The sequence below is a fragment of the Lissotriton helveticus genome, chromosome 9 (assembly GCF_964261635.1).
Source record: "Lissotriton helveticus chromosome 9, aLisHel1.1, whole genome shotgun sequence".
NCBI classification, from domain to species: Eukaryota; Metazoa; Chordata; class Amphibia; order Caudata; family Salamandridae; genus Lissotriton; species Lissotriton helveticus.
The window spans coordinates 1,247,283,662-1,247,308,044 of NC_136070.1; the positions used below are offsets into that span (position 1 = coordinate 1,247,283,662).

A 24,383-nucleotide genomic window follows, 5' to 3' on the forward strand; every position below is an offset into this window, starting at 1 on the left:
GTTTGTTTAAAATGATTTGCTTTCAATTTATTGTGTTTTTATTCCCTTATTTTTTTATAAAATCGATTTTTTAGATAACGTTTGCCTGCTTGACACTATATACTCACCAGTACTTGAATGACCAACAAATCACTGACGTATAGCAAATTTTGACTGTCTAGGAAGATACCCACATAGTAGATCTTCTCCACTTCTGCCAGCCTGTAGTGAATCCTCCTACCTACGGTATAGCAGTTTACGTCTAAACAAATATAAGGAAGGATCACCCTTCCCACAAATCAGAGTCCCCCAGCTCTTTCTTGTTACCATCATTGTTACCATCAGTGGTCATTCACAGACTGCAGTATCAGATTATTTGAAAAAATCTAAATAATTCTGGGAGATTGACACATTTGCAGATCCACTACAGTTCTGCAAAGGTCCACCCCCCTGTTGGCTGCTAGCTGCATCTCTCAGCAGCCCAAATCCAGTTCTTCCATCCCTGATGTTATTGGCCTTCAATGTGGAGCGACTTACCAGTGGGAGAGGTTGTTGCGGGGGTTGCCACCTCGCGCCCATCATACAATGTGTAGAGAGTGATCCGATACTCTGTGCCCGGTCTCAGGCCAGTGATTTCGTATGTGTCGGTATCAGTGGACATCTGCACAGTTTGGGGTGTCTTTGACCCTGAGAAAGAGAAATAACAATAATGAAACATAGTTCACACACATCCCTGCTTCAAACAACATCCTTTGCATAGTCTCCACAGTAATTAATTTGGTCTTCATTTCTGCAGTATTTCTCTTTGTTTAGTCACCTGTTTGCTTTTCTGTTCCATACAATGTTACTTCTATCTTTCCATATGCTGTCTAAGGAGAAGACTTCCTCTTCTCTCCTTACCTTCTCAGCTCTATTCATCTTCAACTTTTGCTTTCTTTCCTATTGCTATCCATTCAATGATGGGCAAATAAAAAATAATGGACAGTGAAAGCTGAAGGGTCACAAAGACAACACACAGAAAAATTAGATCAGTGTGCATCTTAGTACATCACCAATGCCTTAAGAGTATGACAAATACACGCAAACAGAGAAGACCTTTTGACTGGATATTATTTTTAGTTCATGGTTGGATTCTGGGATGTCTTCTAGTCCCCAGATAACTTTTTATTTACCTTTGTGGAGGAAGTCCTTTCTATGAAAGAGCCTCTCATTTCAGACCTGGAGCTCACCATGTGCTTTCTGCTTGTACTTTCTGTTTAAGAGGAGGGTCTTACAGGTGCCTGATGGGATGAGACGACAGTGTCGATCTGCAGTGAATAAGCCCATTCCTCTGGTAAAATGAATTGTGACGGGAGGTTGATATGCTACATACCCGTTCTGACTCATAATCTAAGAGAATACCAAGATGTCCCACCTCCAAAAGAGGACGTTGAAGATAATATAACACAATGTCCTCCAGTTTAATGAGCAGAGCTTTTTAATGGCAAATACCTTATCCTGCTCAGCTTTCAACTGTAGTAAAACTGAATGGTTACCAGTGGCTTTGAGAGCCATAGGGGATAAACTATCACGATAACCCCATGATTGTAGGGATTTCTGAAGTAAAATCAAGAAAAAGAGTAGAGTTTCTAAAGGTGGTTTTAGATAATCAACTCATACGAACGGAAGACAATGTCAATACTGTTGCCAGTGTCTTTGCCTACCATATTCATGTTGTAGGTAAATTACAGGTATGCTTATCAGAAAGCAACAGAGCCATCTTGGAGCTAGACTGGACAATTAATGCTACCTTTTCGTGGAAGCGACCCAGAAGGTAATAAGAAGGCTTAAAAAATCCAAAGTACCACTACAAGGGCAGTTCCTGGTGTTCAACATTGGGACTATATCAGGCCAAGATTGCAAATTAATCTGAATTATAATTGTGCAGCAGGTGATATATCCATTATTTGTCATGAGCTACAAAAGCATCCATCAAATAAGCCCACATCAATGGCATTTTTGGTTTGAAAATTGATGTTCTGCCTAGATGGCTAAAGCCCTGTGATTAGGCTCTGATGGTACCTAATAATTTCAATAATTCTACATTGAGTGGTGGACAGCTGCAGGTAACTGGAGCAAGGCAGTGTATTGGTATTCCACTGGAATTAAGAAAGGCTTGAGTCCGGAGATATTTAGAGAAAGCCTAGACAACTTTTTGTACTGGTCTTGCCACGTCCCGGGCTTTGTGATTGTGCCTGGATAGCCTTGGAGTTCAGGCACCTTACACATTGATTTTACTGGAAGCTACACAAATAAGACTGTGGCAAAGTAAGAAGATGAGCCAGCTCCAACCTGGAACTTCTCATCAGAAGCAGTGTGAATGTCAAGAAAGTGAATGCGTTGTTGACTGTGTATTTGTGAGAAATATATTGTTGGACCCGTTAACGAAGACAGCACTTATGGTCCCCCACTGATTGAAGTGCAAACTATATTATTTTATATGTCTTGGCTTGATAAACTATTCACAGGATTCTATCCAGGTCTGTTGGTTTGAGGCGTATCAACTTAATCTAATTCACTCAACTGGTGCCACTGTGCAATGACACATACATCTTCCACGATAGGTCAATTAATGCAATGGACTGCACTATCCCCCCTAAGGTCACATCTGAGTAATATATACCACTTGAGAGTCTGCGCCACACCCAAGACCCCTTAAGCCCCACATCAAGAGTTGTCTCATTCAGAATCAAGGCTCTCTTGATCAAGATACTAGTTCTCCTTCCATTGACAGGGAAGGTATCCAGAGTGTATTAAAATAACAGGGACACAAGGGCTTGATTTCATTTACCTGTAGCCCTCCTCCACTCCAGCCTGTAGCCTCTGGCCTCAGGAATGATGTTCCAGTTCACTCGGATTGTTGTGGGACCCACGATGAATGTGCGGAGGGTCTGCACTATTCCTGAGTCTGAGAAGAAAGCATAGTTACAAACATGTTCAGTGTCTGCTCCACTGGGCTGTTGTCCCTTGCAAAGGTATCCAAGAGTGACGTGGTCACCATATAGTACTAATGCAACTCAATTTTATATGGAGCACTGCACAGCAACAAAACGCAAAGCATTTACAGCAGATTCAAAATAGGACTGCCTAGGTCCATCTGGTGTCAGCTACATCTGCAAGACCTCATGCATGCTCTACAGAGCTTTAGCTGGCTGCCAGATGAACACAGTTCTGCACAAGGTGTGCACAGCATGGTGTCCACATAGCCTCTGTTTCCTACAAGACAGAACCGTGAAGCACAAACCTTTATGAACACACAAATCAGGCCCCAAAAACTCGAAAATCCTGGAAAGAGCAGGAGATAGATAATTTGTAGTGCAGGGGCCTACTCAATGCAAGACAGGCTCCACAGAGCTCACATCCCACCCTGCTTGTCTTTGCAACTTTTCCTATATATATAATATTATAGCCTATACGTTAGGATGAGTAAATATATACTTCTACTATACGCACCTACCTTTCCATATTTTGGTCTTCGATATTTTCTCCACAATATTCTTGTACCATGATATTCATAGCCTCACTGTACAGTAGGTAATGTGGAGATTGGTGCATAGTCAGTGTAACTTGATTGGTTGAACTCCCACTACTTTGGATTCTTTTTTCCCAGTCCAAGACTCTCTTCTCGGCCCCCCTCCTCCTGTGGCTCCCATTGTATTGCTTTCCTATCCCTTCTGCCTGAGTTTCCAGTTGTCTAGTGTGATTAGTTTGCTTGTTTTGTGCTAAGTGTTACTTATATTTTTCATTAATTCCTGGTAGGTACTACTCCTCTCTAGATCCTTGTCGATTGTAGCTGTCTATTCAGATTTCCAGTCTTGCTGCTACTGCTTTGCACGCTCCTGTTTGACTACCAGGACACAGGCACAGCTAATATCCCTGGTGGTGGTTCTTGTCCATTGTGTTGTCTTTGCATTACATGTTATAACGTCACCGTAGTTGTAAGCTCCCCAAGCCGCGCCTGTTCATATTGACTTACATGTGGATTTTTTGCAGTCAACTTCGGCAACAGCGATTGTGGGTGAGAAATTTACAGAGCTTCAGCCGTAACATGTGGATCCCTAGAGTGCTTTACTCCACGTTCTAGTTGATACTGTCTCAGTTTGTCTTCCATGCCCTGGGAGTTAGTTATGCTGAATGTTGATTTGTCTCTTGGGTGTCTTTATTTGCTGAGTTGTGATGTTCTTTTTTACCTTGTGCCGAGTTTACGTATTTGATTCTTATTCTATCTCGACTCCATGTGTGATCTCGGGCAGGTTTGTCTACCTTGTCAAAAGTCCCAGTCAGACTATTGCCAGAAAGTTGCAGAGTCCCCTTGCAAGGAGTCTGCTCTGCACTTGACCAGTTAGTGTTTGTGCTCCATGTCTGCTGCGAAAGCCCAAGGGGAAAGCCTACAAAGATACTCTTGACTTTGATTACTGGATTTAGGATTTCTGAACCCATCACTCTGACTTGAATGGCCCTCCCTTCCCTACGCTAACCCTAATTTCAGGGGAATACTTGCCAAATTGAGCTTCTAGGATGGACTTGTCTGGACTTCTGGAAAGGACCTACTGCACCAACACAAACACAGTAAAATGCATGAGCAATACCGGAACACTGGAAATTGTTTGCCCAAGGCTGGTCACTAGCAAAAGACGCTGCAGAAATCTCTGCTTGTGAGATCAGCCCTAAAAAAGAGGAGGTTGTATCGCCCAGGAGGACAAGAAGCCATGCCCAGTTGACTGAACCCTGTGCGAATGTTCTCTTGAGAAAGTCATCCACTCCAGAGTCAGGGGCCCTTAAAGCCTAGTTGGCTGAAACCAAACTTAAAGCACAATATGGTCGTGGACCAACAGGAGAGATTGAATGATCTGGAGTCATTTGAAAAATCTATGGGCCCGATTCACAGAACTAACTTAAGACAAATTCCTAAACTTACTACTTTTGGTATTCACAGAAGTTAGGATTGTGTCTTAAGTTTGTCTTAAGACAGACTTAAGACAAAATCCTAACTTAAGTCTGTCTTAAGTCTGTCTATGTGAGGGTGGGGACAGTGCACTAATCATTATTGAGCGGTATTCCATACTGGCATTCCCCTCCGTCCGACTCATAACCAGGGCCTTAGAAGGTAGCCTGGGTGGAGCAATATTTAGCTTTACTTTAATGGCAAAAGTGGAAAAGGACTTGCGTATACGGTGGTGAAGACCTGTAAAGGGGGGAAGATGACTCATACAGATTTTCTAGGAACACTCACAATTAGTATGGATGCCTCTTCAAGGCGGGTTATTATTAATTAATCCCTTTTCTTAATATCAATATATGATTTTTAAGGGATACCATAACACTACAATTATCATTCATCCCAAATCATGACATCTGAAGAGAACCTCACTTTTTATTTCTAAGATTATTTTTAAATATAAAAAATATGGTTTTACACAACTCTATGACAACTAATTCAATCAGAGAGCTACCTATCTATAAAGTGTCAGACATCCTACACAGTCATTCGTGAACCAGATATATATTTCTATTGAGTATATTACACATTTCTGCATAAATAACTTTTTCCAAAAGAAGTCTAAACCAAATCTCCAAAATAAAAAATAACAAAGTGGCAGCAGTTGATTATGGAGGTATGAAGTCAGTACTACTAAGCTAGAGGTTGAGTGTATAGGGTGTTTGAGAGTTTGTATTTGTTGGGAGGTGAGAGGGTTCTTTAGAAATATTGGGTCTTGATGGCTGATAGCACCCATTTTAAGGAATCGCCTACCTCATTACCATAGCGGGACATCTTACATCAATCACCAACACATTCATTGTTTGCATTTGTTAGCGTATCCATAACAAAAGCATCAACAACATCATACACAGAACTGCTGCATTCGGTAGATGTATAGAGAACCTCAAGTGGACCACACTGGAAGCAACTGGAGGTGGTCACATGCCGGAAACCAAAATTCTGCACCATTGTCACTATCACTTGAGGCCTCTGTCACCTTTCACCCTCAGGCTTTGGTTCCTACCTGTTCTGATCTCAGCTGAGGCCCCTCTGCCTTCGCTGGAGCCATAGAGGGGAGTGACCGTCACCCGGTAGACGGTGTTGGGCAGAAGTCTCTGGATCAAGTAGGAGCTCTGGTCGCCTTCCACCTCATCGTCCTGCTCGCCTTGCCCTGTGGAGCATGAATGTAGGCTTGATTAAAAGGTAAAAGATGCAAGGTTCCAGTAGCATTCCACATGATTGAAGTTCATATAAGATTGTACATTTTGGGTTTTTCAATTGTTGAGAGAGCTTGAGATGTAGAACTGATTTTTAGGATTTCTGATCATGGTATGTACTGGGCTGGGCCTAAAAAAAGGGCTTGAGCATAGAGACTCCATGCATCAAAAATACATTTTTGACTTTAGATTGCATTTAAAATACTTTACCTTCCACTAGCATTTCCAACCAACCCTAAAGGGAATCAGATTGTATAAAAAGAAAACATGGCTAGTCCGCATCTCTGTTCTCCAATGCCTACCTGTACCAGATGTAAATGCCCTGAGAAACGATTTAGAGAAACCACTTCAGAGCACAACGAGACGAAAACTTATATAGTGTGGTATAAACATCAGGGTTTGGATGTAAAACAAGTGGTCATGAAAACACCTTGAAGCTTGGAAAGACTAGGGGATTGAAGGCTGCATTCTTCACAAGGATTCACTGTAATGGAGAAAATGGACATCCCTAACAGAAGTCCTTGCTTACTCTTTATTGGTTCAAAACAGTTTCTCCTGTCCTAGCTTTAGCAGTCAGATCACCAAACAATAGCTACACTCAGCCTTTAAACCCAAAGCTCAGGCATTGAATCTACAATATCCCAAATGAGTGGGTCAAATGGTTTACTATATCAAGCGACAGTTGCCAGGTGACTTGCTCCGTCATTGGTATGGCTACCATCAGGTGTATCAGTCTCCATAAGTTGGGTGAGGTAGTCCTCCCAGGGATGAGTCCTTTTTGGTCTGAATGTACTAATGTGTGGAGTAGTGGTAATGGCCTATTAGTTAATAGCTTGCTAAGAATCTTGCAATATAAATTTGACACAGAATGGGTCTGCACGAGGGCTGGTCCAATGTGTCCTGAACAGACTTTAGGATGCTCAACTATGAGTACTTTGTGACTTATCGGAGGACGCCTACATGCAGTCTAAGCCGAGTTGTACACCTCAAGGTACTTAGGGCCAGGATTTTGTCAAAACCCCTGTAAAATTCAGCAAGCAAGCCATCTAAACCAGGGGTAGACATTGATTCATTCATATCCTTTAACTCTTGCACAGTGAATGGAATTTCTAATCCCAGTTTTCGTTCTCCGATAGTGTGGGAAGGATCTGACTATGCAGGAGGTCCAACAGCTGGTCCTAATGTGTTGTGTAAAGTGCTATATAATAACTATCAAAGGTATAGTTATTTTCCATCTGTTTGTGGTGCAATTCTTTGTCGTTCCTTCTCAATGTCATCAGTGGTAGCTGTGGAACCTCTGCGGCCAGGCATCTACCCCATCTGCCACCTTCTGTATGTTGTTTGAACGTGAACTCTTGGTGCTCACTGGAGTCTCTGAAAGGTCTCCTAGAGTTTTTATCTGCAATAAACCAGAATATTCCTGCATTCTGGGTTACTTACAGCTGCCTTTTACAGCGTTCACATTTTCAATTCTATCTTTTCAATGTCTCTTGTTATAGTTGTTCTAGCCTCTATTCAAGTTCTGAAACATCCACCTTTAATAGCTACTTTGAACCCTTCCCATTCGGAGTTCCAATTACTCACTGTCCCTTCTTTTTCATTATAATATTTAATAATGGCTCTTTGACTGCTCTCTTCCCTTGTCCTGTGCAAGTGCTGTCCCTGCCTCTGCTGCACGTATGGGATGACCCACTAAACAGGAGTCTCCAGGCGATGTGCTAATATCTGGTGGTGCACTGAGCCTGCTGCTTCACCCTCCCCTATGGAGCACCATTCCTACCCCAGCTGAGGTTCACGGAGTGACCCACCTCACATGAGTCTGCAGGAGATACGGCACCAGGTGGTGTCCTGAGATTGCCGCTTCACCTATCCTTATGAAGCACCATCCCTAGCTTTACTGCTGTGTGCAGGGTGGTCCATCTGAAAGGGGTCTGCAGGAGAGGCAGTATCTGGTAGCATCCTGAGGCTGCTACTTCACCTTGCAGTATGGAGCACAACCCACACCTTTCCCACTCAGTGACCCACCTGACAGGAGTCTCCAGGAGATACGATATCCAGTGGCGCCGCTCACACCCCTCCATGACATCACTGCACTCTGGGAAGTTATGTTTTGCGCCGCCAGTCCTTGGACCGCTTCCAGACGCACTGTAGTAAAAACAAACAAAAAAAACATGAAAATCAAAATCCTTAGCACAAACGCGTATTGCACACAGGTGGCAAGGCAAGTCCATTTTCCCAGTAATTACTTACAAACCCCAAACAAAGGCCTAATTTACACCAATATGTATGTGAGCATGACATGCTCTTGATTTACTCCTGAACTTACACCTTACACCTTTACAAGCTTTGTGAATGAAGTGCGGTCTTCAGCTTTGCCTTTGTACCATTGCCTCTCTCTTGCCTCTGTCTAACTGTATTCTCTTTAGGAACAGAAACACCACCAAAATCCTGACATCACAGCAGGGGTACTGCTGTCTTTTCCTTCCCAGGGAAGTGACCACCACCTCTCAGAAGTACTTCCTTATTCTCCTTTGCAGGCGGGAATCACAGTAGGAAGGGGTAGGATTTTAGAGGGATTCACGTAACCGTGAAGGTTCTCCTCTTCCTGTAGGGATTTGCATCTGCAATACATATTTAGAGAGTGATCCCTGCAGTGATAGGTACCATAGGTACCCCCCATGAGCACCCCCCAGCCCCACGAACACCCTGGGGCCCGCAACAGACCTCCAAAGACAAAACCGCATGTCTTTCCATAGCGGAGTCTCCACCATGGAAAGGCATTTCACTGACATGATGATAATATGGATGGCGGTGACTGCAAGGCACCGCTACCATATTCCTGGGTTTTTCCGCCTGGTAGGCAATCGGGCGGATTGCCCACCGGTGGAAAAACGGCGGACGGTCTTCCCATCCGCCGGGGTCCCGTCCGCCATTGCAATGTGGCAGGGGGGAAAAGACATGCGGGTGGTAGATTTTGGCAGCCCTGTAATGCCTGCCTGCAACATTTTTTTGAGAGCTCTGGCCCAAACTATCTGAGAAATCGCTCACTTGGTACCCTCCATCAAAAAATATAAGATAATTTGCTGCTAAGCTCCAGGTGGTACCCAGAACTAAGAGCTCACTGGGGCGGGAGATTTTTCATTGTATCAAAAGGTAGAATTTGGAACTCTCTCCCCTTAATCCTAAAAGACTGTGCCAGTCTTTGGCCCTTTAGAAAATCTTTACAAACCTGGCTCTTTAACAAGTAGTACCAGCAACGTTCATCATCCTGTATCATCCTATGGTTAGAAGCAGCGCCAAGATGCCTCAAGGCATTCCAGAGCTATACAAATGTTCAAATCAAATCGAAAATGCATGGAGATTTTGGGTTTTGAGCCCCCCTTTTTCTTGGCTGCCACTTGACGAATCACACTGAAACTTTTCATGCTCAAACTAGGCAAAAGAAGAGTACTTTTGTGGAAAGTTTTATGGAGATTCGTCAAACAATCTGCAAGTTATTATTACCCTGTCCTGGGTTATATATATATATATATATATATATATATATATATATATATATATATATATATATATATATATATCCTACTATTCAGCAGCAGTATGTGACTTTCATTTTGAGATCGCTCTGCCTGTGAGAAAGACCGATGTTTTGTTCGAAACGCGTAAGGCAACCTATTGATCCAGGGATTTGCAGATGGTGTTGTTGCCTTATTTAACGGATGGAGAGTGTGTCCTAAAGCTTTGGCAAATGTGGAACTTCATATATATACAAATATATATATATATATATATATATATATATATATATATATATATATATATATATATATATATATATATATATATATATATATATATATATATATATATATATATATATATAAAGGTGGGAATGTTTCACAAGATCATCCACCTTCTCTCGGTATCTGCTCACAAGGCTGTGGTCCAGGCATTTCTCTTGCTTCTTGAGTACTGAAACTCTGTCTATTTTGGTCTTCCTACTCCCCTTCTACAGAGATTGAAACTGGACAAAACTCTGCTGCCCGGCTCTGTGGTCCATTTCCATCTAGAGCCACTTAAAAGATCTTCACTGACTTCTCGTTCAGATATGTGTCTGTTTCAAGGTGCTCTTTATTGGTCACCATGCAATCTCCAGCACCGACCTTACTTATTTTAGACACACATTTGAGCGATACAACCCATTGTACACTCTGAGTTCTTCATTGGCTGATTTTGTCAAGGTTCCACACACTGGGCCCGATTCACAGAACTAACTTAAGACAAAATCCTAAACTTACTACCATTTTGGTATTCACAGAAGGCACTTACTCATTTTGGTATTCACTGAAGACACTTACTCATTTTGGTATTCACAGAAGTTAGGAGTCCTAAATGCGTTCTGTGAATACCGTAAGTCTTAAAGTTAGGATTTTTCTCAGTTTAGGAGTAGTAAAGTTAGGACTCCTAACTTTAGGACCCCTCAATACCTTTTGTGAATATCGAAAGTCTTAAAGTTTGGATTTTTATCAGTTTAGGAGTAATAAAGTTAGGACTCCTAACTTTAGGACCCCAAAATACCTTCTGTGAATACAGAAAGTCTTAAAGTTTGGATTTTTGTCAGTTTAGAAGTAGTAAAGTTAGGACTCTTAACTTTAGGACTCCTAAACTGAGAAAAATCCTAACTTTAAGACTTTCGGTATTAACAGAAGGCAGTACTCTGTCCGAAGAGCTCCTAATTGAGCCCGGAGGGGGCCCCTCTGCATACCTTGCTGGGAGGCCCCCTCAATTTTCGTTACGCCAGTGGCATTTTGGAGTCCTAAAGTTAAGACTCCTAACTTCTGTGAATACCGAAATGAGTAAGTGCCTTCTGTGAATACCAAAATGAGTAAGTACCTTCTGTGAATACAAAAATGGTAGTAGGTTTAGGATTTTGTCTTAAATTAGTTCTGTGAATCGGGCCATTCTTCATAGCCACTCCGGCAGTAGGTCCTTCTCTTACTCGCAGACAAACTCTGGAACGCCCTTCCGAGCAGAATCAGGATCAATTTCAACAGCTTGCAGTTTCAGAAGGAATTGAAAACATGGCTTCCTGCTTATCCATCCTGATTGTTTGTCTAACGTTTAGCACCATGACACCCTTTTTTGGCTATCTGCTGTGCCATATAAATAATATTAATTAATGCAATCATTCATTCTACCATTCCTGTGTGTATTGCTAGTATTAGACTTCAACAGGGTATGGTTGTATATCTTGTTTCTCCAAGTCTTCCCCCTGTAGTGAGTGCAGGAGTCAGGTGTGAACCAGGATCACCAAAAGACCCAGGTCCTGATAACTCTTCCCCCAAGTCCATGCTCTGCAGATGCAGCAGCTGGACAACCTCAGACCTTCGAGGGGTGCACACTTCACCTCAACTCCACAGAAGGCGGTGCAGGCAGCTGGACTTCTGTACTCCAATGGAAAGCAAGCTCCCTTCTCTGGGGCATAATCCAGCATCTCCTTACACCGCAGGCAGGGCTCTCTCCTCATAGGTCAGCCCCCTAGCACCTCAGTCAGGATGGAGGTGAGCCATGTTCCCAGTCTGAGAGGAAGGTAGCAGCCAAGCTTGAGTCTGAAGTACAGTCTTGCTTAACTGCAGTGGCTTAAAGATACTTACTTGGTCAACGAGAAATTGTGGAACAACCTATTGGTGAAAATGAGCAGTACTTATTGGAGTGAGATGGCCAACCAGCTCTCCTGCAAAGCTTGAATCATTCAATTACAGAATGGGTGGACACTGCTTCTTCAATGCATGCAGGAGGTATGCACAAAAGGATCCTCTCCTGGGCTGGGTCTAACCAGTTTAGTTTTAAGGTGCATTGCATCACAGACAGGAGGGCACACCTCACAGAGGTGTGAATCAGAGCAGAAAATGGATGTGTGCTGAGAGGGTTCTGGAAAAGTCATTACTGCAACCAGAAAGGAGGAAATACATGCCCCATCCCACAGGAACACTGCAAGATTTTACAGGGGGGAAGAGAGAAAGGAATTGAAAGGACAAGCTCACAGGTGAGCAGACACTAGTGCATCCTCGTGTAAATCCCTCCACCATTTTCGGTTGTGACAGACGTCTTGTCACAATGAGCTCCATTATGCACTAATCCTTTCACAGATATGTTCACCCCCCATGCCTGTCCCACACACATGGACACAAAGGATTCTAACTGAGGGAGCCTGGCAGCAGCGCTTAATTTGTAAAATATTAAGTGCCAGGGCTCTGACTAGAAGGCCACAGCAGCTTGCACCACCCATCATCCCTGTCATCGCTGCCTAAACAACTACTAACCATCTCTCGCACATGTAAATGCGACAGTTCAGATTATTCCAGGTCCCCTAAGCTAAAGGAATGGCTGGGGAGGCAGGTATTGGTCATTTTTTAATGTATATTGTTTTCCTAAACAACTGTTATACTGCTCATCTCTAACTTACATTAGTAGCGCCACCTTGTGGCAGACTGCCCTAAGTGTGGTGTTGACAATTAGGTGCCGGTGCCGAGAGCTGGAAAGCAATTAAGTGCCGTTGCTCAGCACCGGAAAGCTCCGGCTCAAATTAAGCACTGCCTAGCAGACCTTTTACAAATGGGACGCCAATAGGCATTGTCTCCTGGTTGGGTACATTGAAAAAGATCTGTCCATTCACTACCAACCCAACTGCCACCACCACTAGTGCCACAAAGCTCTGTTAGAACAGCAGCAGTCACTCTTTGACAGAGGGGTGCACTTCTCAGCCTTAGAGGGTGGGGCTGGTGTCTCAATCCACTAAGTAGAGGGGACTCTGAGGTCCCTATTGACAGAACTAACTTAAGACAAAATCCTAAACGTACTACCATTTTGGTATTCACAGAAGGCACTTACTCATTTTGGTATTCACAGAAGTTAGGAGTCCTAACTTTACGACTCCTAAATGCCTTCTGTGAATACCGAACGTCTTAAAGTTAGGATTTCTCTCAGTTTAGTAGTAGTAAAGTTAGGACTCCTAACTTTAGGACTCCAAAATGCCTTCTGTGAATACCGAAAGTCTTAAAATTAGAATTTTTCTCAATTTAGTAGTAGTAAAGTTAGGACTCCTAACTTTAGGACTCCTAAATGCCTTCTGTGAATACCGAAAGTCTTAAAATTAGGATTTTTCTCAATTTAGTAGTAGTAAAGTTAGGACTCCTAACTTTAGGACTCCTAAATGCCTTCTGTGAATACCGAAAGTCTTAAAATTAGAATTTTTCTCAGTTTAGTAGTAGTAAAGTTGAGAATAATCCTAACTTTAAGACTTTCGGTATTCACAGAAGGCATTTAGGAGTCCTAAAGTTAGGACTCCTAACTTCTGTGAATACCGAAATGAGTAAGTGCCTTCTGTGAATACCAAAATGATAGTAAGTTTAGGATTTTGTCTTAAGTTAGTTCTGTGAATCGGGCCCTGAGTGAGCGCACGAGATGGTTGAGCTCACTGGGGAAAAAAAACACAAAAAGCTAATTTGGTTAGCGATTTTCCTGTCACTCTCCATCATGGATCGGGCGACCGTAGGAATAGTTTAGGATAAAGAAGAATTTACATCCTTTACCCTTGAAAGTGAAAGAAATTCAAAGAGAAGTCGAGCAGAACATATAATTTCCCTAACACAAGCCCAGCTCTATTTGATTGCATCAGCATGCACTCACCGGGGGAATCATAATTGCAAAGACAGTTTCTCTGTGTAGTCAACAGCCAGGCTTGTTCTGACAGGTTTCTTCCCTCTCCATTGACTACATAAAAACGGGCTTCAAGCCAGAAACCTGATCCAATCAGATCTCCATAATGAAAAATGTTCACTTCAAAGCAGTCAGGAAATGTCTCATACCGTTTATCCACTGTGGATGGCGGGGAACATTTCAGGGTACATAAAGAGCCCTCCTTAAATTATTTGCGACCAACTCAACTCAGAAGAAAACAAGTATTAGCTAAGTCAATAGGTCAGGCCTTCACATAGCTACAGTACCTCCAGTAAATACTGGAAGTCCTTCTTGAGTCAGAAGCAACTGTTTAACAAGCCTGTCACAAAGCTGCAATAACTCATGTTGTTACCAAATGTCCCTTTTGAGTAAGATACAACTGCTACAACTGTCCTCCACAAAGTTGAGGAGGAGCGCCTCAACATCAAAATGTACATTGTGCACGATTTCAATAGGATAAGTAACTATGCCAGTGCTAGTATATGCTGATAAACCAATACCTCAACTTTCAATAAATACCTTGATTACTATGAAACACTTGTGAAGACACCTTAATATATATGGATCCCTTCAAACGTATTTTTGGCAAACTGTTTTTGAGTGGTACTTTATTGATGCCCCAGTAGCATGCCCACTGCCTTATGCTATGCACTCTGTAGGAAGCAGAAAAATTATAAGACGAGTAAGAGTTTTTTTAATGAATACTTTGTGCACCCCAGTTTATTTTCTGGGTTATACCTAGGTACTGACCTACTTGTTTTTTTAAATTGTGCAGTTCACAAGAAGTTACTAGAGGTCACTTTTGAGTCAGATAGAATTGGTTAAAATACCAATCACAAACCTGAGGGGGTGTGGCTTCAACGTAGAAATCTACATACACACTCTAGCTGTTCTAATTACCTGTGCTCAATTACTGTAGGATAAATAAATATATCAAAGCTGATTTATAGCGAGGAATCAACATTGTCATTTACAATAAATGCCTTGAGAGTGATGGAAATAGTTGATGAAACCCTTCTATACACCGGGTAGGAACTATCAGCCATTGGAAACTGCAAGTGTGTTACAAGTCCTATTGTTAGGGAACATTATTTCCGGTGCACTTGTACATGTGCAAGGATAAAATGCAGTCAGTCAAAATGAAAGCATACAATGACTGAAGGGGACTGATCTGTTGATCTATACCTTATACAGGTGTGGAATGGACTGTAATTTCAATGATATGTCAACAGACCAATGGTGAAAGAGTGTTGATTGGGAGTCTCTACATAGGTATGCATTTTGGTATAATTTGTTTTGGAAAATATGACGCTGGCAAGACAGCTAAATCTGTCTTTAGGCTAGACTTGCAAAGCAGAAGCCTGGCCTTCTTCTTTTACATCATAAAACATGGACCAGCACCCCTGTCAATATCAGAACTGCTCCAAACAGTTGGCGTCCCCACCAATCAGCGTTGTGATTGGTGGGGCCGCCGCCCAGGCAGGGGCTTACGGGGAGGCCATGCTCTCCTGCAATGTGAAAGGGCAGAGTGCGCATGACTGGTTTGGGCGGCCCCAGAGCGCCGACCAAACAGTCATTTCGCATGAGGAGTGGGCACACTACTCCTCCCCTGCTCGCAGAGCAGCCCGGCCTACCTGCCCGCAACTAAACATAAAATGGTAATAACAGGAAGTTATTACATTTTATGTTTCTGCATCTCGCACTGCGAGAGAGCAGTGGGGCGACACTCCTCCACCCTAGTGGAGGAGCCGCCCCTGTAACGACTGTACGTTTTCTATATCAATATCTGTATGTACACGCTATCCAAGCTGATCATGGGCTGTAGAATATGCAGTAACTTGCAATACCCAATATCCTTGCACCAAATAATTCGTAATAGGGCCTAGCTCTTTAAATGTAATTGAAGTTGTAATTCTGCCTTTCAGACTGTCTGTTGGCCCTTGTGACGTCACAGCTCAACTGTAATAGATTATTAAAATAGAAAAACTGATGTCACTTTTACCTACCATAGATATGCAGTATCAAAAGCAGACAGTAATAGGGAAATTGGACTGAGTCATAGTATTGAGGCAATGCAGTGTAATATATAATTACAAAGATTCTGTAAGGGTTAAAGGACGAAGTATTATGTATTACATTTTTCATTAACTACAGAGACATTAATTTCTTTAACTCTGCAGTTTATCCAGAGGTGTTTGACATGATGAAACCAAGCGTTAGTATTATTTATTCATATTTGGCATTAAGACAATTATATTGATTCACCAGCGCTAGATTTTGATGCAGTTTTTCTAGTGACCACTAGGTGGCAATAAAAGGCAGAAAACGGATGTTGCTTAATGTGGTTCTGTTTGGATGCACAAGAAATGATAAAACGCTGGGTTTTACTTCTAACACAGAAAGGGAGGAAAGCCACAAATAAGAGCAATGCAACTGAGATTGGCGCAAAAACCCTCCAATCCTGCGCAAGGATTGGCTGTGTTGTATTGTATACCAAGCTATACGCAATAGACATGACCAGTACTTTAAATGGGCCGGTACTGAGTACCAGCACTTTTTTTATTTTGAGAGGGAGAGTACCTGCACTTCTCAAGAAAAAGGTAATTCTTTCAATTGTAGAGTACCGGTTTTTCTCAGAAACAAGCAGATACTAAGGTACAGAGGGGCATATTATCAAGGGGGTTTATCTCTGCTTTTTTGGCTTTAAAAGCCAAGAAAGCGGAGATAAAATTATCTCCCTATTACCTAGCTGTCGCTAACACCAGTTAGCGACAGCTAGTAGGAGATAGTGACCATCTTGGGCCCCACTTTGCATGTCAGTGATATTTATCCCTAATGACATGCAAAGTGGGCGTGCCATGATGTTAGCGACTGGAAACAGTCGCTAACATCGCTATCTCCTATTACCAACTTTTGGAGATATTCGCGCTGAGCGCGAATATCTCCAAAAGCTAACACCTGCCCTGAGCAGTTCTTAGCCATGTTATCCAATGGGAGGTGGATAACCTGGCTAAGAGCATTAGCTCGGTAATGCATGAATATCGCGGACTTTTCAGCGATATTCATGCATTGCGGCCGTTTTTTATCGCATTTGCGATAAACCTTGGTAATACCAAGGTTTATCTGCGATAAAAATCGCCGCAGCTCAGCGGTAAAATTTTGTCTCTAACCAAGCAATAGCGATAATTATAGCTATTGCTTGGTAATATGCCCCAGAGTACCTGCACTTCTGTTTTTCCATTTTAAGCACTGGACATGACCGGTATTTTAATGTCAATTACCGGCCAGTATAAAAATTAGGAAAATCACTTAAAGCTGATCATTTTTTCGCTTGGATCACTACATTCTTTGGAGAGTAAACATTAGAAGAAAGCACTTTAAAATGGTTCTAGACCTGCCCCTGTCTGATAAAGTAAACGCAGACATAGAGGCCTTGTTAAAAATGAATACAAAAGACTTCTATACGGTCCTGTTAAAGTATCATGCCCAGGGCTCTGCAGAAACGTGAACAAACTGCCGGTGTTTTTATCTGGGAAAGGCGCCAACCCATACCATGGCGAGACTGCAAGAGCTTTCGTGCGAACCCTTTAAAATAATGATCATTGTTTGGGATGAGCCACCTCCTACCGCTATGACCAGGGGCGGCTGGTGACATTTTACAGTGGTGTGGCGCAAACTGATTTTCAAGTGCGGGCCCCAGGCCACTCAGGCCGGCGGCGACCCCCACCCACATACACAACACTCAAAGAAATATATTCACACACACATACACACAAACACATCCATTCACAACACTCTCCACCAAACATTCATGCATACACGCACGCTCGCACCAAACACTTTAAAATAAAAGAAAAACACACACTCTTACCTTGCTGCCGGTCCCGGTCCGCGCCACCTCTGGGCTCTGCTCCCCACACGTCACAGGCTCACAGCGCCCCTGGCCAATCCTGGCGCCAGGGGCACAGGTACCTTCTCGCCCGTAGCACGCCCATTAGGGCTTCTGATGGGCATGCGCAACGCCGCAAAAACACAAGTGCGCATGCGTGGGCACGGGTAAAAAATTCACCCTCCGTCCCCACCCATGCGTACTTGTGTTGCCGCCTGTACAATGTCAATCAATCAACATGACGCCCGCCCGGCGGTCTGATGTCATGTTGATTCATTGACATGATTGTCATGAGGGAGCTGCTGGCGGCGTCGGGCAGGGGGGGCTACGCCCCCACCCCCCAAGGGACGAACCGCGCCTGGCTATGACCTTCAAAAGCAAAAAAAGTCTAAATCCTTCACTCTTCCATCCCTCCACTATACTTTTCAATCAAAATAATAGATTAACATGTTCATTTCTCAAATTTCATATTTCACTATACTAATTTTCAACACTAATCCTTAAATGGTTCCAGAGTAGCGTGCTACTCGACAAAAAAAGTGCTTCAACACCCCATCAGGGGTAACAAGCGCTATATAAATGCAAACCTTTTTTGTCCCTCTTCTATCCCTCCGCTATCCTTCTGAATCCAAATAACTGACTAACCTATCCACCACTCAAAATACTTTCATATTTCACTATACTAATTTAACACCAATCCTTTATGGGTTCTGGAGTAGTGTGCTCCTCACCGAAAAAGCGCTTTGACGCCTTGTCAGGGGTAGTAAGCACTATATAAATGCAATTACAATGAGATCTTCATCCACAGCAGCGGTGCACTCACAGTGAAGGGGTGAGTCAATTTCTTATGACGAAAGAGAACAAAAAGAAGAGTAATAAAAAAACGGCACTATTGTGCTAGATTTACGGAAAATGCTTAGAATAGAAAAATTATTGTTTCAGGGGACAAGCCTTCCACCCAAGACTCATGTAAAAAAATAATTATAAAGGGCACCCCTTGAATGACTCACATATTTTGTCACTCTAAAATCAGCAATTCTTCACAGTTCAAACATTACAGTTTTGTTTAGTTACATATTTTCTAACTGCAAATGCATGATTGCCAATATGTTATTGGCGGAACAATCTCCCTAAAAGTGTGAAAATACCCACAGTGCGAGTACCTTTGAAGGATATTCGATTCTTAACCACCCTCCCTCTAATCGATGACATCCACAAGATATGAGTGCCAAAAATATTACTGATGGCCCATTACAGAGTGGCTCATTGTTGTATTTCATTAACCCCTTCCGTGCGGCCGCGATTCCCCCCGTGTGCGGCCGCTGCCCGAACAGGGCGGGGCCGTGACGAACCCCAGCCGTCATCAGCACACGAGCACCGAGGAGCGTGACGGCTGGGGTTCGTCACCATCATGGAAGGAGTTAAAAACGCAACACTTTTGTTCAGCACGTATTTTGTCGTGGTCCCCTAGGGGTCTATTAAATGCTCCTCTTGGCCTTAGACTGACTCCTCCCTTAAAATCAATTCAGCCACGCCCCAAAGCAGCCACGCCCCAACGCAGCCACGCCCCCAAACGCCGCCACGCCCCCAAAGTCTGAAGTACTCTGATAGATGGAGAAGTCATGTCAGCTAATAGTCAGTTCAGAACACATTCCAAAGCTTTTCTTATTTTCTTTTAAAATTCCAGTTATTTTTATCCCAGAGATAACATAGATATTTGGGTTATGATTTGAAAATCTCACCTTCAGAAAGAGCAATAAAAGTGAATTTGTTGTGCGCATTGATAAGGTCTGATCACAACCAATTAAACTAAACAATAACAATGATCGGTGACCCTTTGAACTTTTGATATCAATGATGTGCTGCACTTTCAAGTGGTTTCACTATTACATGCCAACGTCTAGTAACTGACTAGAAAGAATGAGAGGTTCTGTTGAACTAAAAATCCTGTTTGAAAACTTGTTACCCACTGGCAGTTTATACAACACATATTAAGCCTTTCATTTGTGCCTCATTAAAGTTCAAACGCAGAGAAAATGTATTTTGCTTCATAAGAGATGAAAACAACCGCATACTGCATTTTAGGGTGGGTGGTACCAGTTCTCAGAGGCGTACCCCTTGAGCAAATCTCAGCCGTTGAAACATGTATGTGGTATTAGAAATTAATGGAACCCCCATCCCCTTCCATAATTAAAAAAAAGTTGTTTTTGTCTGGCTTCCAACATTCCAGATTGAGTCTCTCTCTATGGGGCAGATGTATCAAAATACCTATTTGCGATTTTTGCAAAATGGTATGTATTTAAAAAATCACACATTTTTTGTGATTTCTTAAAATTCCTTAATTGCGATTAGCAAATTGCTAATCGCAATTAAGGAATAATTTTCCATGTATTTCTATGGGCCAGGAGGCCCATAGGAATGAATGTGAAGTAATTCTCAATTAGCGATTCGCAATTTGAGAATCGCAAATTGAGAATAATTTCAAGGGTGCAAGGGTGTCATAAGGACACCCTGATGCACACCTGAAATGCACATGTGTGCGCATATGGCACCTTCACAAATGCCAAAAAGTGCATTTGTGAAAGAAATCGCATATTACCACCAACTTGAAGTTAGTAGTAATTTGCGATTTCTTAAGCAGTAGTCGCAAAAATTAAATGCTACATACATAGCATTTAAGAAATCGCAATTTGCGATTCCTTAAATGCTTAAGCAAAATGAAGGAATTGCAAATTTTTTCAATTCCTTAATTTTGCGAGGCAATTTCTTTCATACATCCCTTTTACCTATTTTTTAGTCGCAAACACTGCTTTTTCGCGAATGGCAGCGTTTGCGACTAAAAATTAGGTTGATACATCTGCCTCTATGTCTTTTATTATAAAGGCAAAGGGTGAGGAAATTACATCCTGCATTGACTACAGCCATGTGAATAGTGTAATAATTAAGAATAATTCCCTATTTTTAAATCTACTTTCTGTTGGACCAGGAGAGACAGGCTCATGGTGGCTTACATAGGTGCATACAATGGTGTCCCATTTAATTTTGAATTTGATGGGGGCCTTCTTTTCATGCAGGTTGTAGGTTGACTATCTAATGTAGTTACAGTATTTCAAAATACTGATTTTCAAGGCCCCTAGGATGCCTACATTAGAACCATTTAGATGACATCTTGTTCTACTCACAGGATGTTTCATATCAAACATGCGAGAAAAGGAAAATTGTGTATTTCTTAGTATACACATTTTTGAAGAAGTACCGCTTGCACTGGGCTGGCACCTCCACTTTTTTTTTCCACACTTCAAGAAGTAGTAGATCGATGATGACCAGCACCTATCGTGTTTCCAGATCAAAGAATTCACCAATCATTTAACAGTTTAGTGTCTGGTCCACGCCCTTCTAGCCTCACTCTGCTGCCCATAGATTAGCGCCTCTGCTCCTCTTAAAGGGGGTCCTCTTCTTAAATTGAGGTACGTAGATATTCCTGTCTTTTCCAACCTCTCCCCCTTCTCTGCCAACTGGACCCATTTAGGTACTTATATGTATTGCTCCATTCTATTAGCCCTTTTTAGGTCCCGCTGAAGCCAACGCACATGCGTTGCTTCTGCGAGAGTATAGAAGGCGAAACAAACTCTTGAACAAGCACGGATTGCGTGCAGTTCATGTGATGCACTCATGTGAAACGCGCGAGCACAAACCCATCAGCCTCGCACCGCAATGGAATGCTGCCTCCCAAGCTGCTCCCCCGCCCCCGCCATCAGACTTCATTGCAATGCGCTCCCACCCCGCCCCCCCACAGCAATGCCAAGAGCTTGTTTTATTTCCTTTGCTTTTGTTGAATTCAGGTAAAGTTACCTGCCCACAAAATGATGGCACCCCCCTCCCCCAAGGACGATGGCATATTGATATGTGGCTTACAACCCTCTATCCTTTCGTTCATTTGGTTATTTGCACTTGTCGAGAGTTAGCATTCTGGTCATTGTAGTTCTAAAGGTTCTAATGAGTACAACTTCCAGAATGGATGGCTTTGGTCAATGAAAACTCAGGACTGGAGAAGGGATGTCTCTGTAAATTTGACCCACATGTTATTTGAGGCATTGACAGATGTGTCAGAGGAACATGCCTTGAGAGATTGCAGTACTTACGTGTCCGGCCTGTAATGGAAGAGGGTGCCCCAGTCTGCCGCAGCAACTGGGGGTACAGGGTGATGACATATTCAGTGTTGGGGAGCAGGTCGCTGAGTGTGTCGGAAACAGCACTTCCAACTAGGGATTTCTCCTCCGTCTGAGCATCTCCTTTGGGGGCAGCAAAAACAGAAAGATGAAATATTCATTAGCAACTTGTGGCATTAGGGCTGGTACAGAGTCAATCACATCCGAGAAGCATAGACCACAATAGAGAGCTTCCATATTAAACTAATATCTTCCTTGAACCCGAGATCCACTCCCTAAATTCTCAAAAGCCAAGAGGTGATCAAGTTTGCATTAAGCTACTTTCAAAATATACTCCCTCCATCACTCTCTCCCTTCAGTCACTTTGAAAATGATGTAATAAAATATGGGACACTTCCTTTGAAGCATCTCCTACATACAGACCTGGGTCCCTCCACACCACTAGTGCTCTTTGTCAATTCTGCAGACCAGCACTTGCCTCTGCCAGCACTTTCCAGGAGGGGTGGGTTCCCTCCCTTGTGTGCAGCATTCAGTGCCTGGTTTGCAATTTGAATCAAATATTTGCGAACTGCCCGCTCAGGCATGAACCCCAAAATCTTTTTCCAAGCAAATATCTCTAAGAAGCTGCAGCATCTCAATGTCTTCAGTGCTCGTTATGTTATTGACTTTTGTAAAATGCAGTGTGCCATTACAAGGGCCTCACACCTAAGTGAATGCGTTAAAAGATCTCAAGTAACTACTGAATGATTGGGTGTGGATGTGTTTTATGGTGGTTTTAAGCTCTCGCGGGTGCTCCACATACACTGAAAGGCAAACATTTCCGGTGCCTTATGCTGTAATTCCATGCCACCACTAAGTGGAGCTCTAAGACTGCTGCCTCCCTTTTCCTATGGCAAACTGGTACTGGCTGTTGGACATGTTTTTGGGCAACCTCGCAGGGGAAAGGGGGACCAAAGTGGGGCAAGAATAGGAGGAAACCACATTAAAAATCCAAGTTCTGTCCGTCCAATATGTGGTGTAGATGGTGGCAAAAGGATGATGGGGTAGCTTTTCAAAATAAGTGTTTTTCCCTGATAGATTTGTGTCCTGAATAACTCTGAAACTGCAGTGGTGTAGGGTCATCCAATATCATCCACTTCGGCAAGACAGATGTGGATAAAAATACATACCCTGGTACTTCGGTACAGGGGGACACACATCGACCCGGCACGTGAGCAGGGTTCGGAAATACATAAAGTCCTGGCTTTTCGCAAGATGAGGGTTTAAAATTGCATATGGTCCCATCCCCCATTGCGCAAGGTGGGTAACGAGATATACTGCCAGACCTCGGTAAGGCTGGGGTAAAAGTTTGTTAGGACCCTTCACACTCCGTGAAGGACGGAATACTCACTCCCCCTGAACCGGTCCAGGCTTCCATCAATAAAAGCATCAAGCCCTTCGACCTTAGGCAAGGTGGGGGCTAAGTCCTACAAAGGCCTCCTCTCCTCATCAGTATAGGTGGAGGTATAAAAAATCAGAAATGCCAGAAATGTTAATTTTCCAATCGCACCTTATGTTTGTGAATACTGGGAGAGATTGAACAATACACACCCTGAACTCACTCAAACAGTTCCCTGCACTTGGACAAAGTATGGGAGATTACTTACACCATGCTTGACATTGGAGTGAGTGTTGTAAAAAAATATACCCTGGTACCCTTTGTGGGGCACACGATACCCCCCCCCCCCCCTATACGGGAAACAGCACTAAAAATTCCCCCACCCTTTAGTAAGCCGCTGGACAAAGAGCCCCCTCTTGCCCATAGGTAAGCAGGTGGGTCAAAGACATCCTGCACTTTCGCCAAGGTGGAAGGGCTTTCAGACACCATCTCCATTCTTTTTGCCATGGTGCATGCATAGATAAAATACATGATGGAGGAGGGGGTAATACATAGCACTCAGCAGAAAAAACAAGAAAAAACTTCTGGTTCCCAAACGTAAGCCTATTTCAAGATGTGGCTGTTGGTTCATGGTACAAGGACCCCTATCATGGAGCACCAGGCTTTTACACATCAGGCTTTCATCCCATAGAAAGCTGAGCATGTATTTATAAACATTTTTTTTAAAACACTTTAATAAACTTTTTCGTATACTTTATCACAAGGAAATCTCAACCACTGTGACATAGATATTCGCCTACATGTAAAAAGTTTCAAGTAGTAACTTTATATTCATAAATTAGACTCCAAACCCAGGATTTAGTGGGTGGAGACATATATGTCTACACTTTTGAGTAACTATACACTCGTAAATATTTATTTGCCTAAAGTAGCAAGGTTACTCAAAAGTGTAAGAGTAAACTTACACATGTAGATTTACTCGGGTGTAAGT

General features: G+C 42.8%; 1 protein-coding gene across 1 annotated transcript in view; it reads right to left on the reverse strand.

The window, feature by feature from the left end:
• Nucleotides 1-24,383, reverse strand: part of COL7A1 (collagen type VII alpha 1 chain) — a 313,236-nt gene that overhangs the window by 78,383 nt on the left and 210,470 nt on the right. Inside the window, exons 11-15 of the mRNA XM_078662399.1 lie at nucleotides 21,988-22,137; nucleotides 8,242-8,361; nucleotides 6,024-6,170; nucleotides 2,810-2,926; nucleotides 517-666 (exon numbers count right to left, since the gene is read on the reverse strand). Of these exons, the coding sequence (XP_078518525.1) occupies nucleotides 517-666; nucleotides 2,810-2,926; nucleotides 6,024-6,170; nucleotides 8,242-8,361; nucleotides 21,988-22,137 (684 nt within the window). The remainder of the gene's footprint in view (nucleotides 1-516; nucleotides 667-2,809; nucleotides 2,927-6,023; nucleotides 6,171-8,241; nucleotides 8,362-21,987; nucleotides 22,138-24,383) is intronic.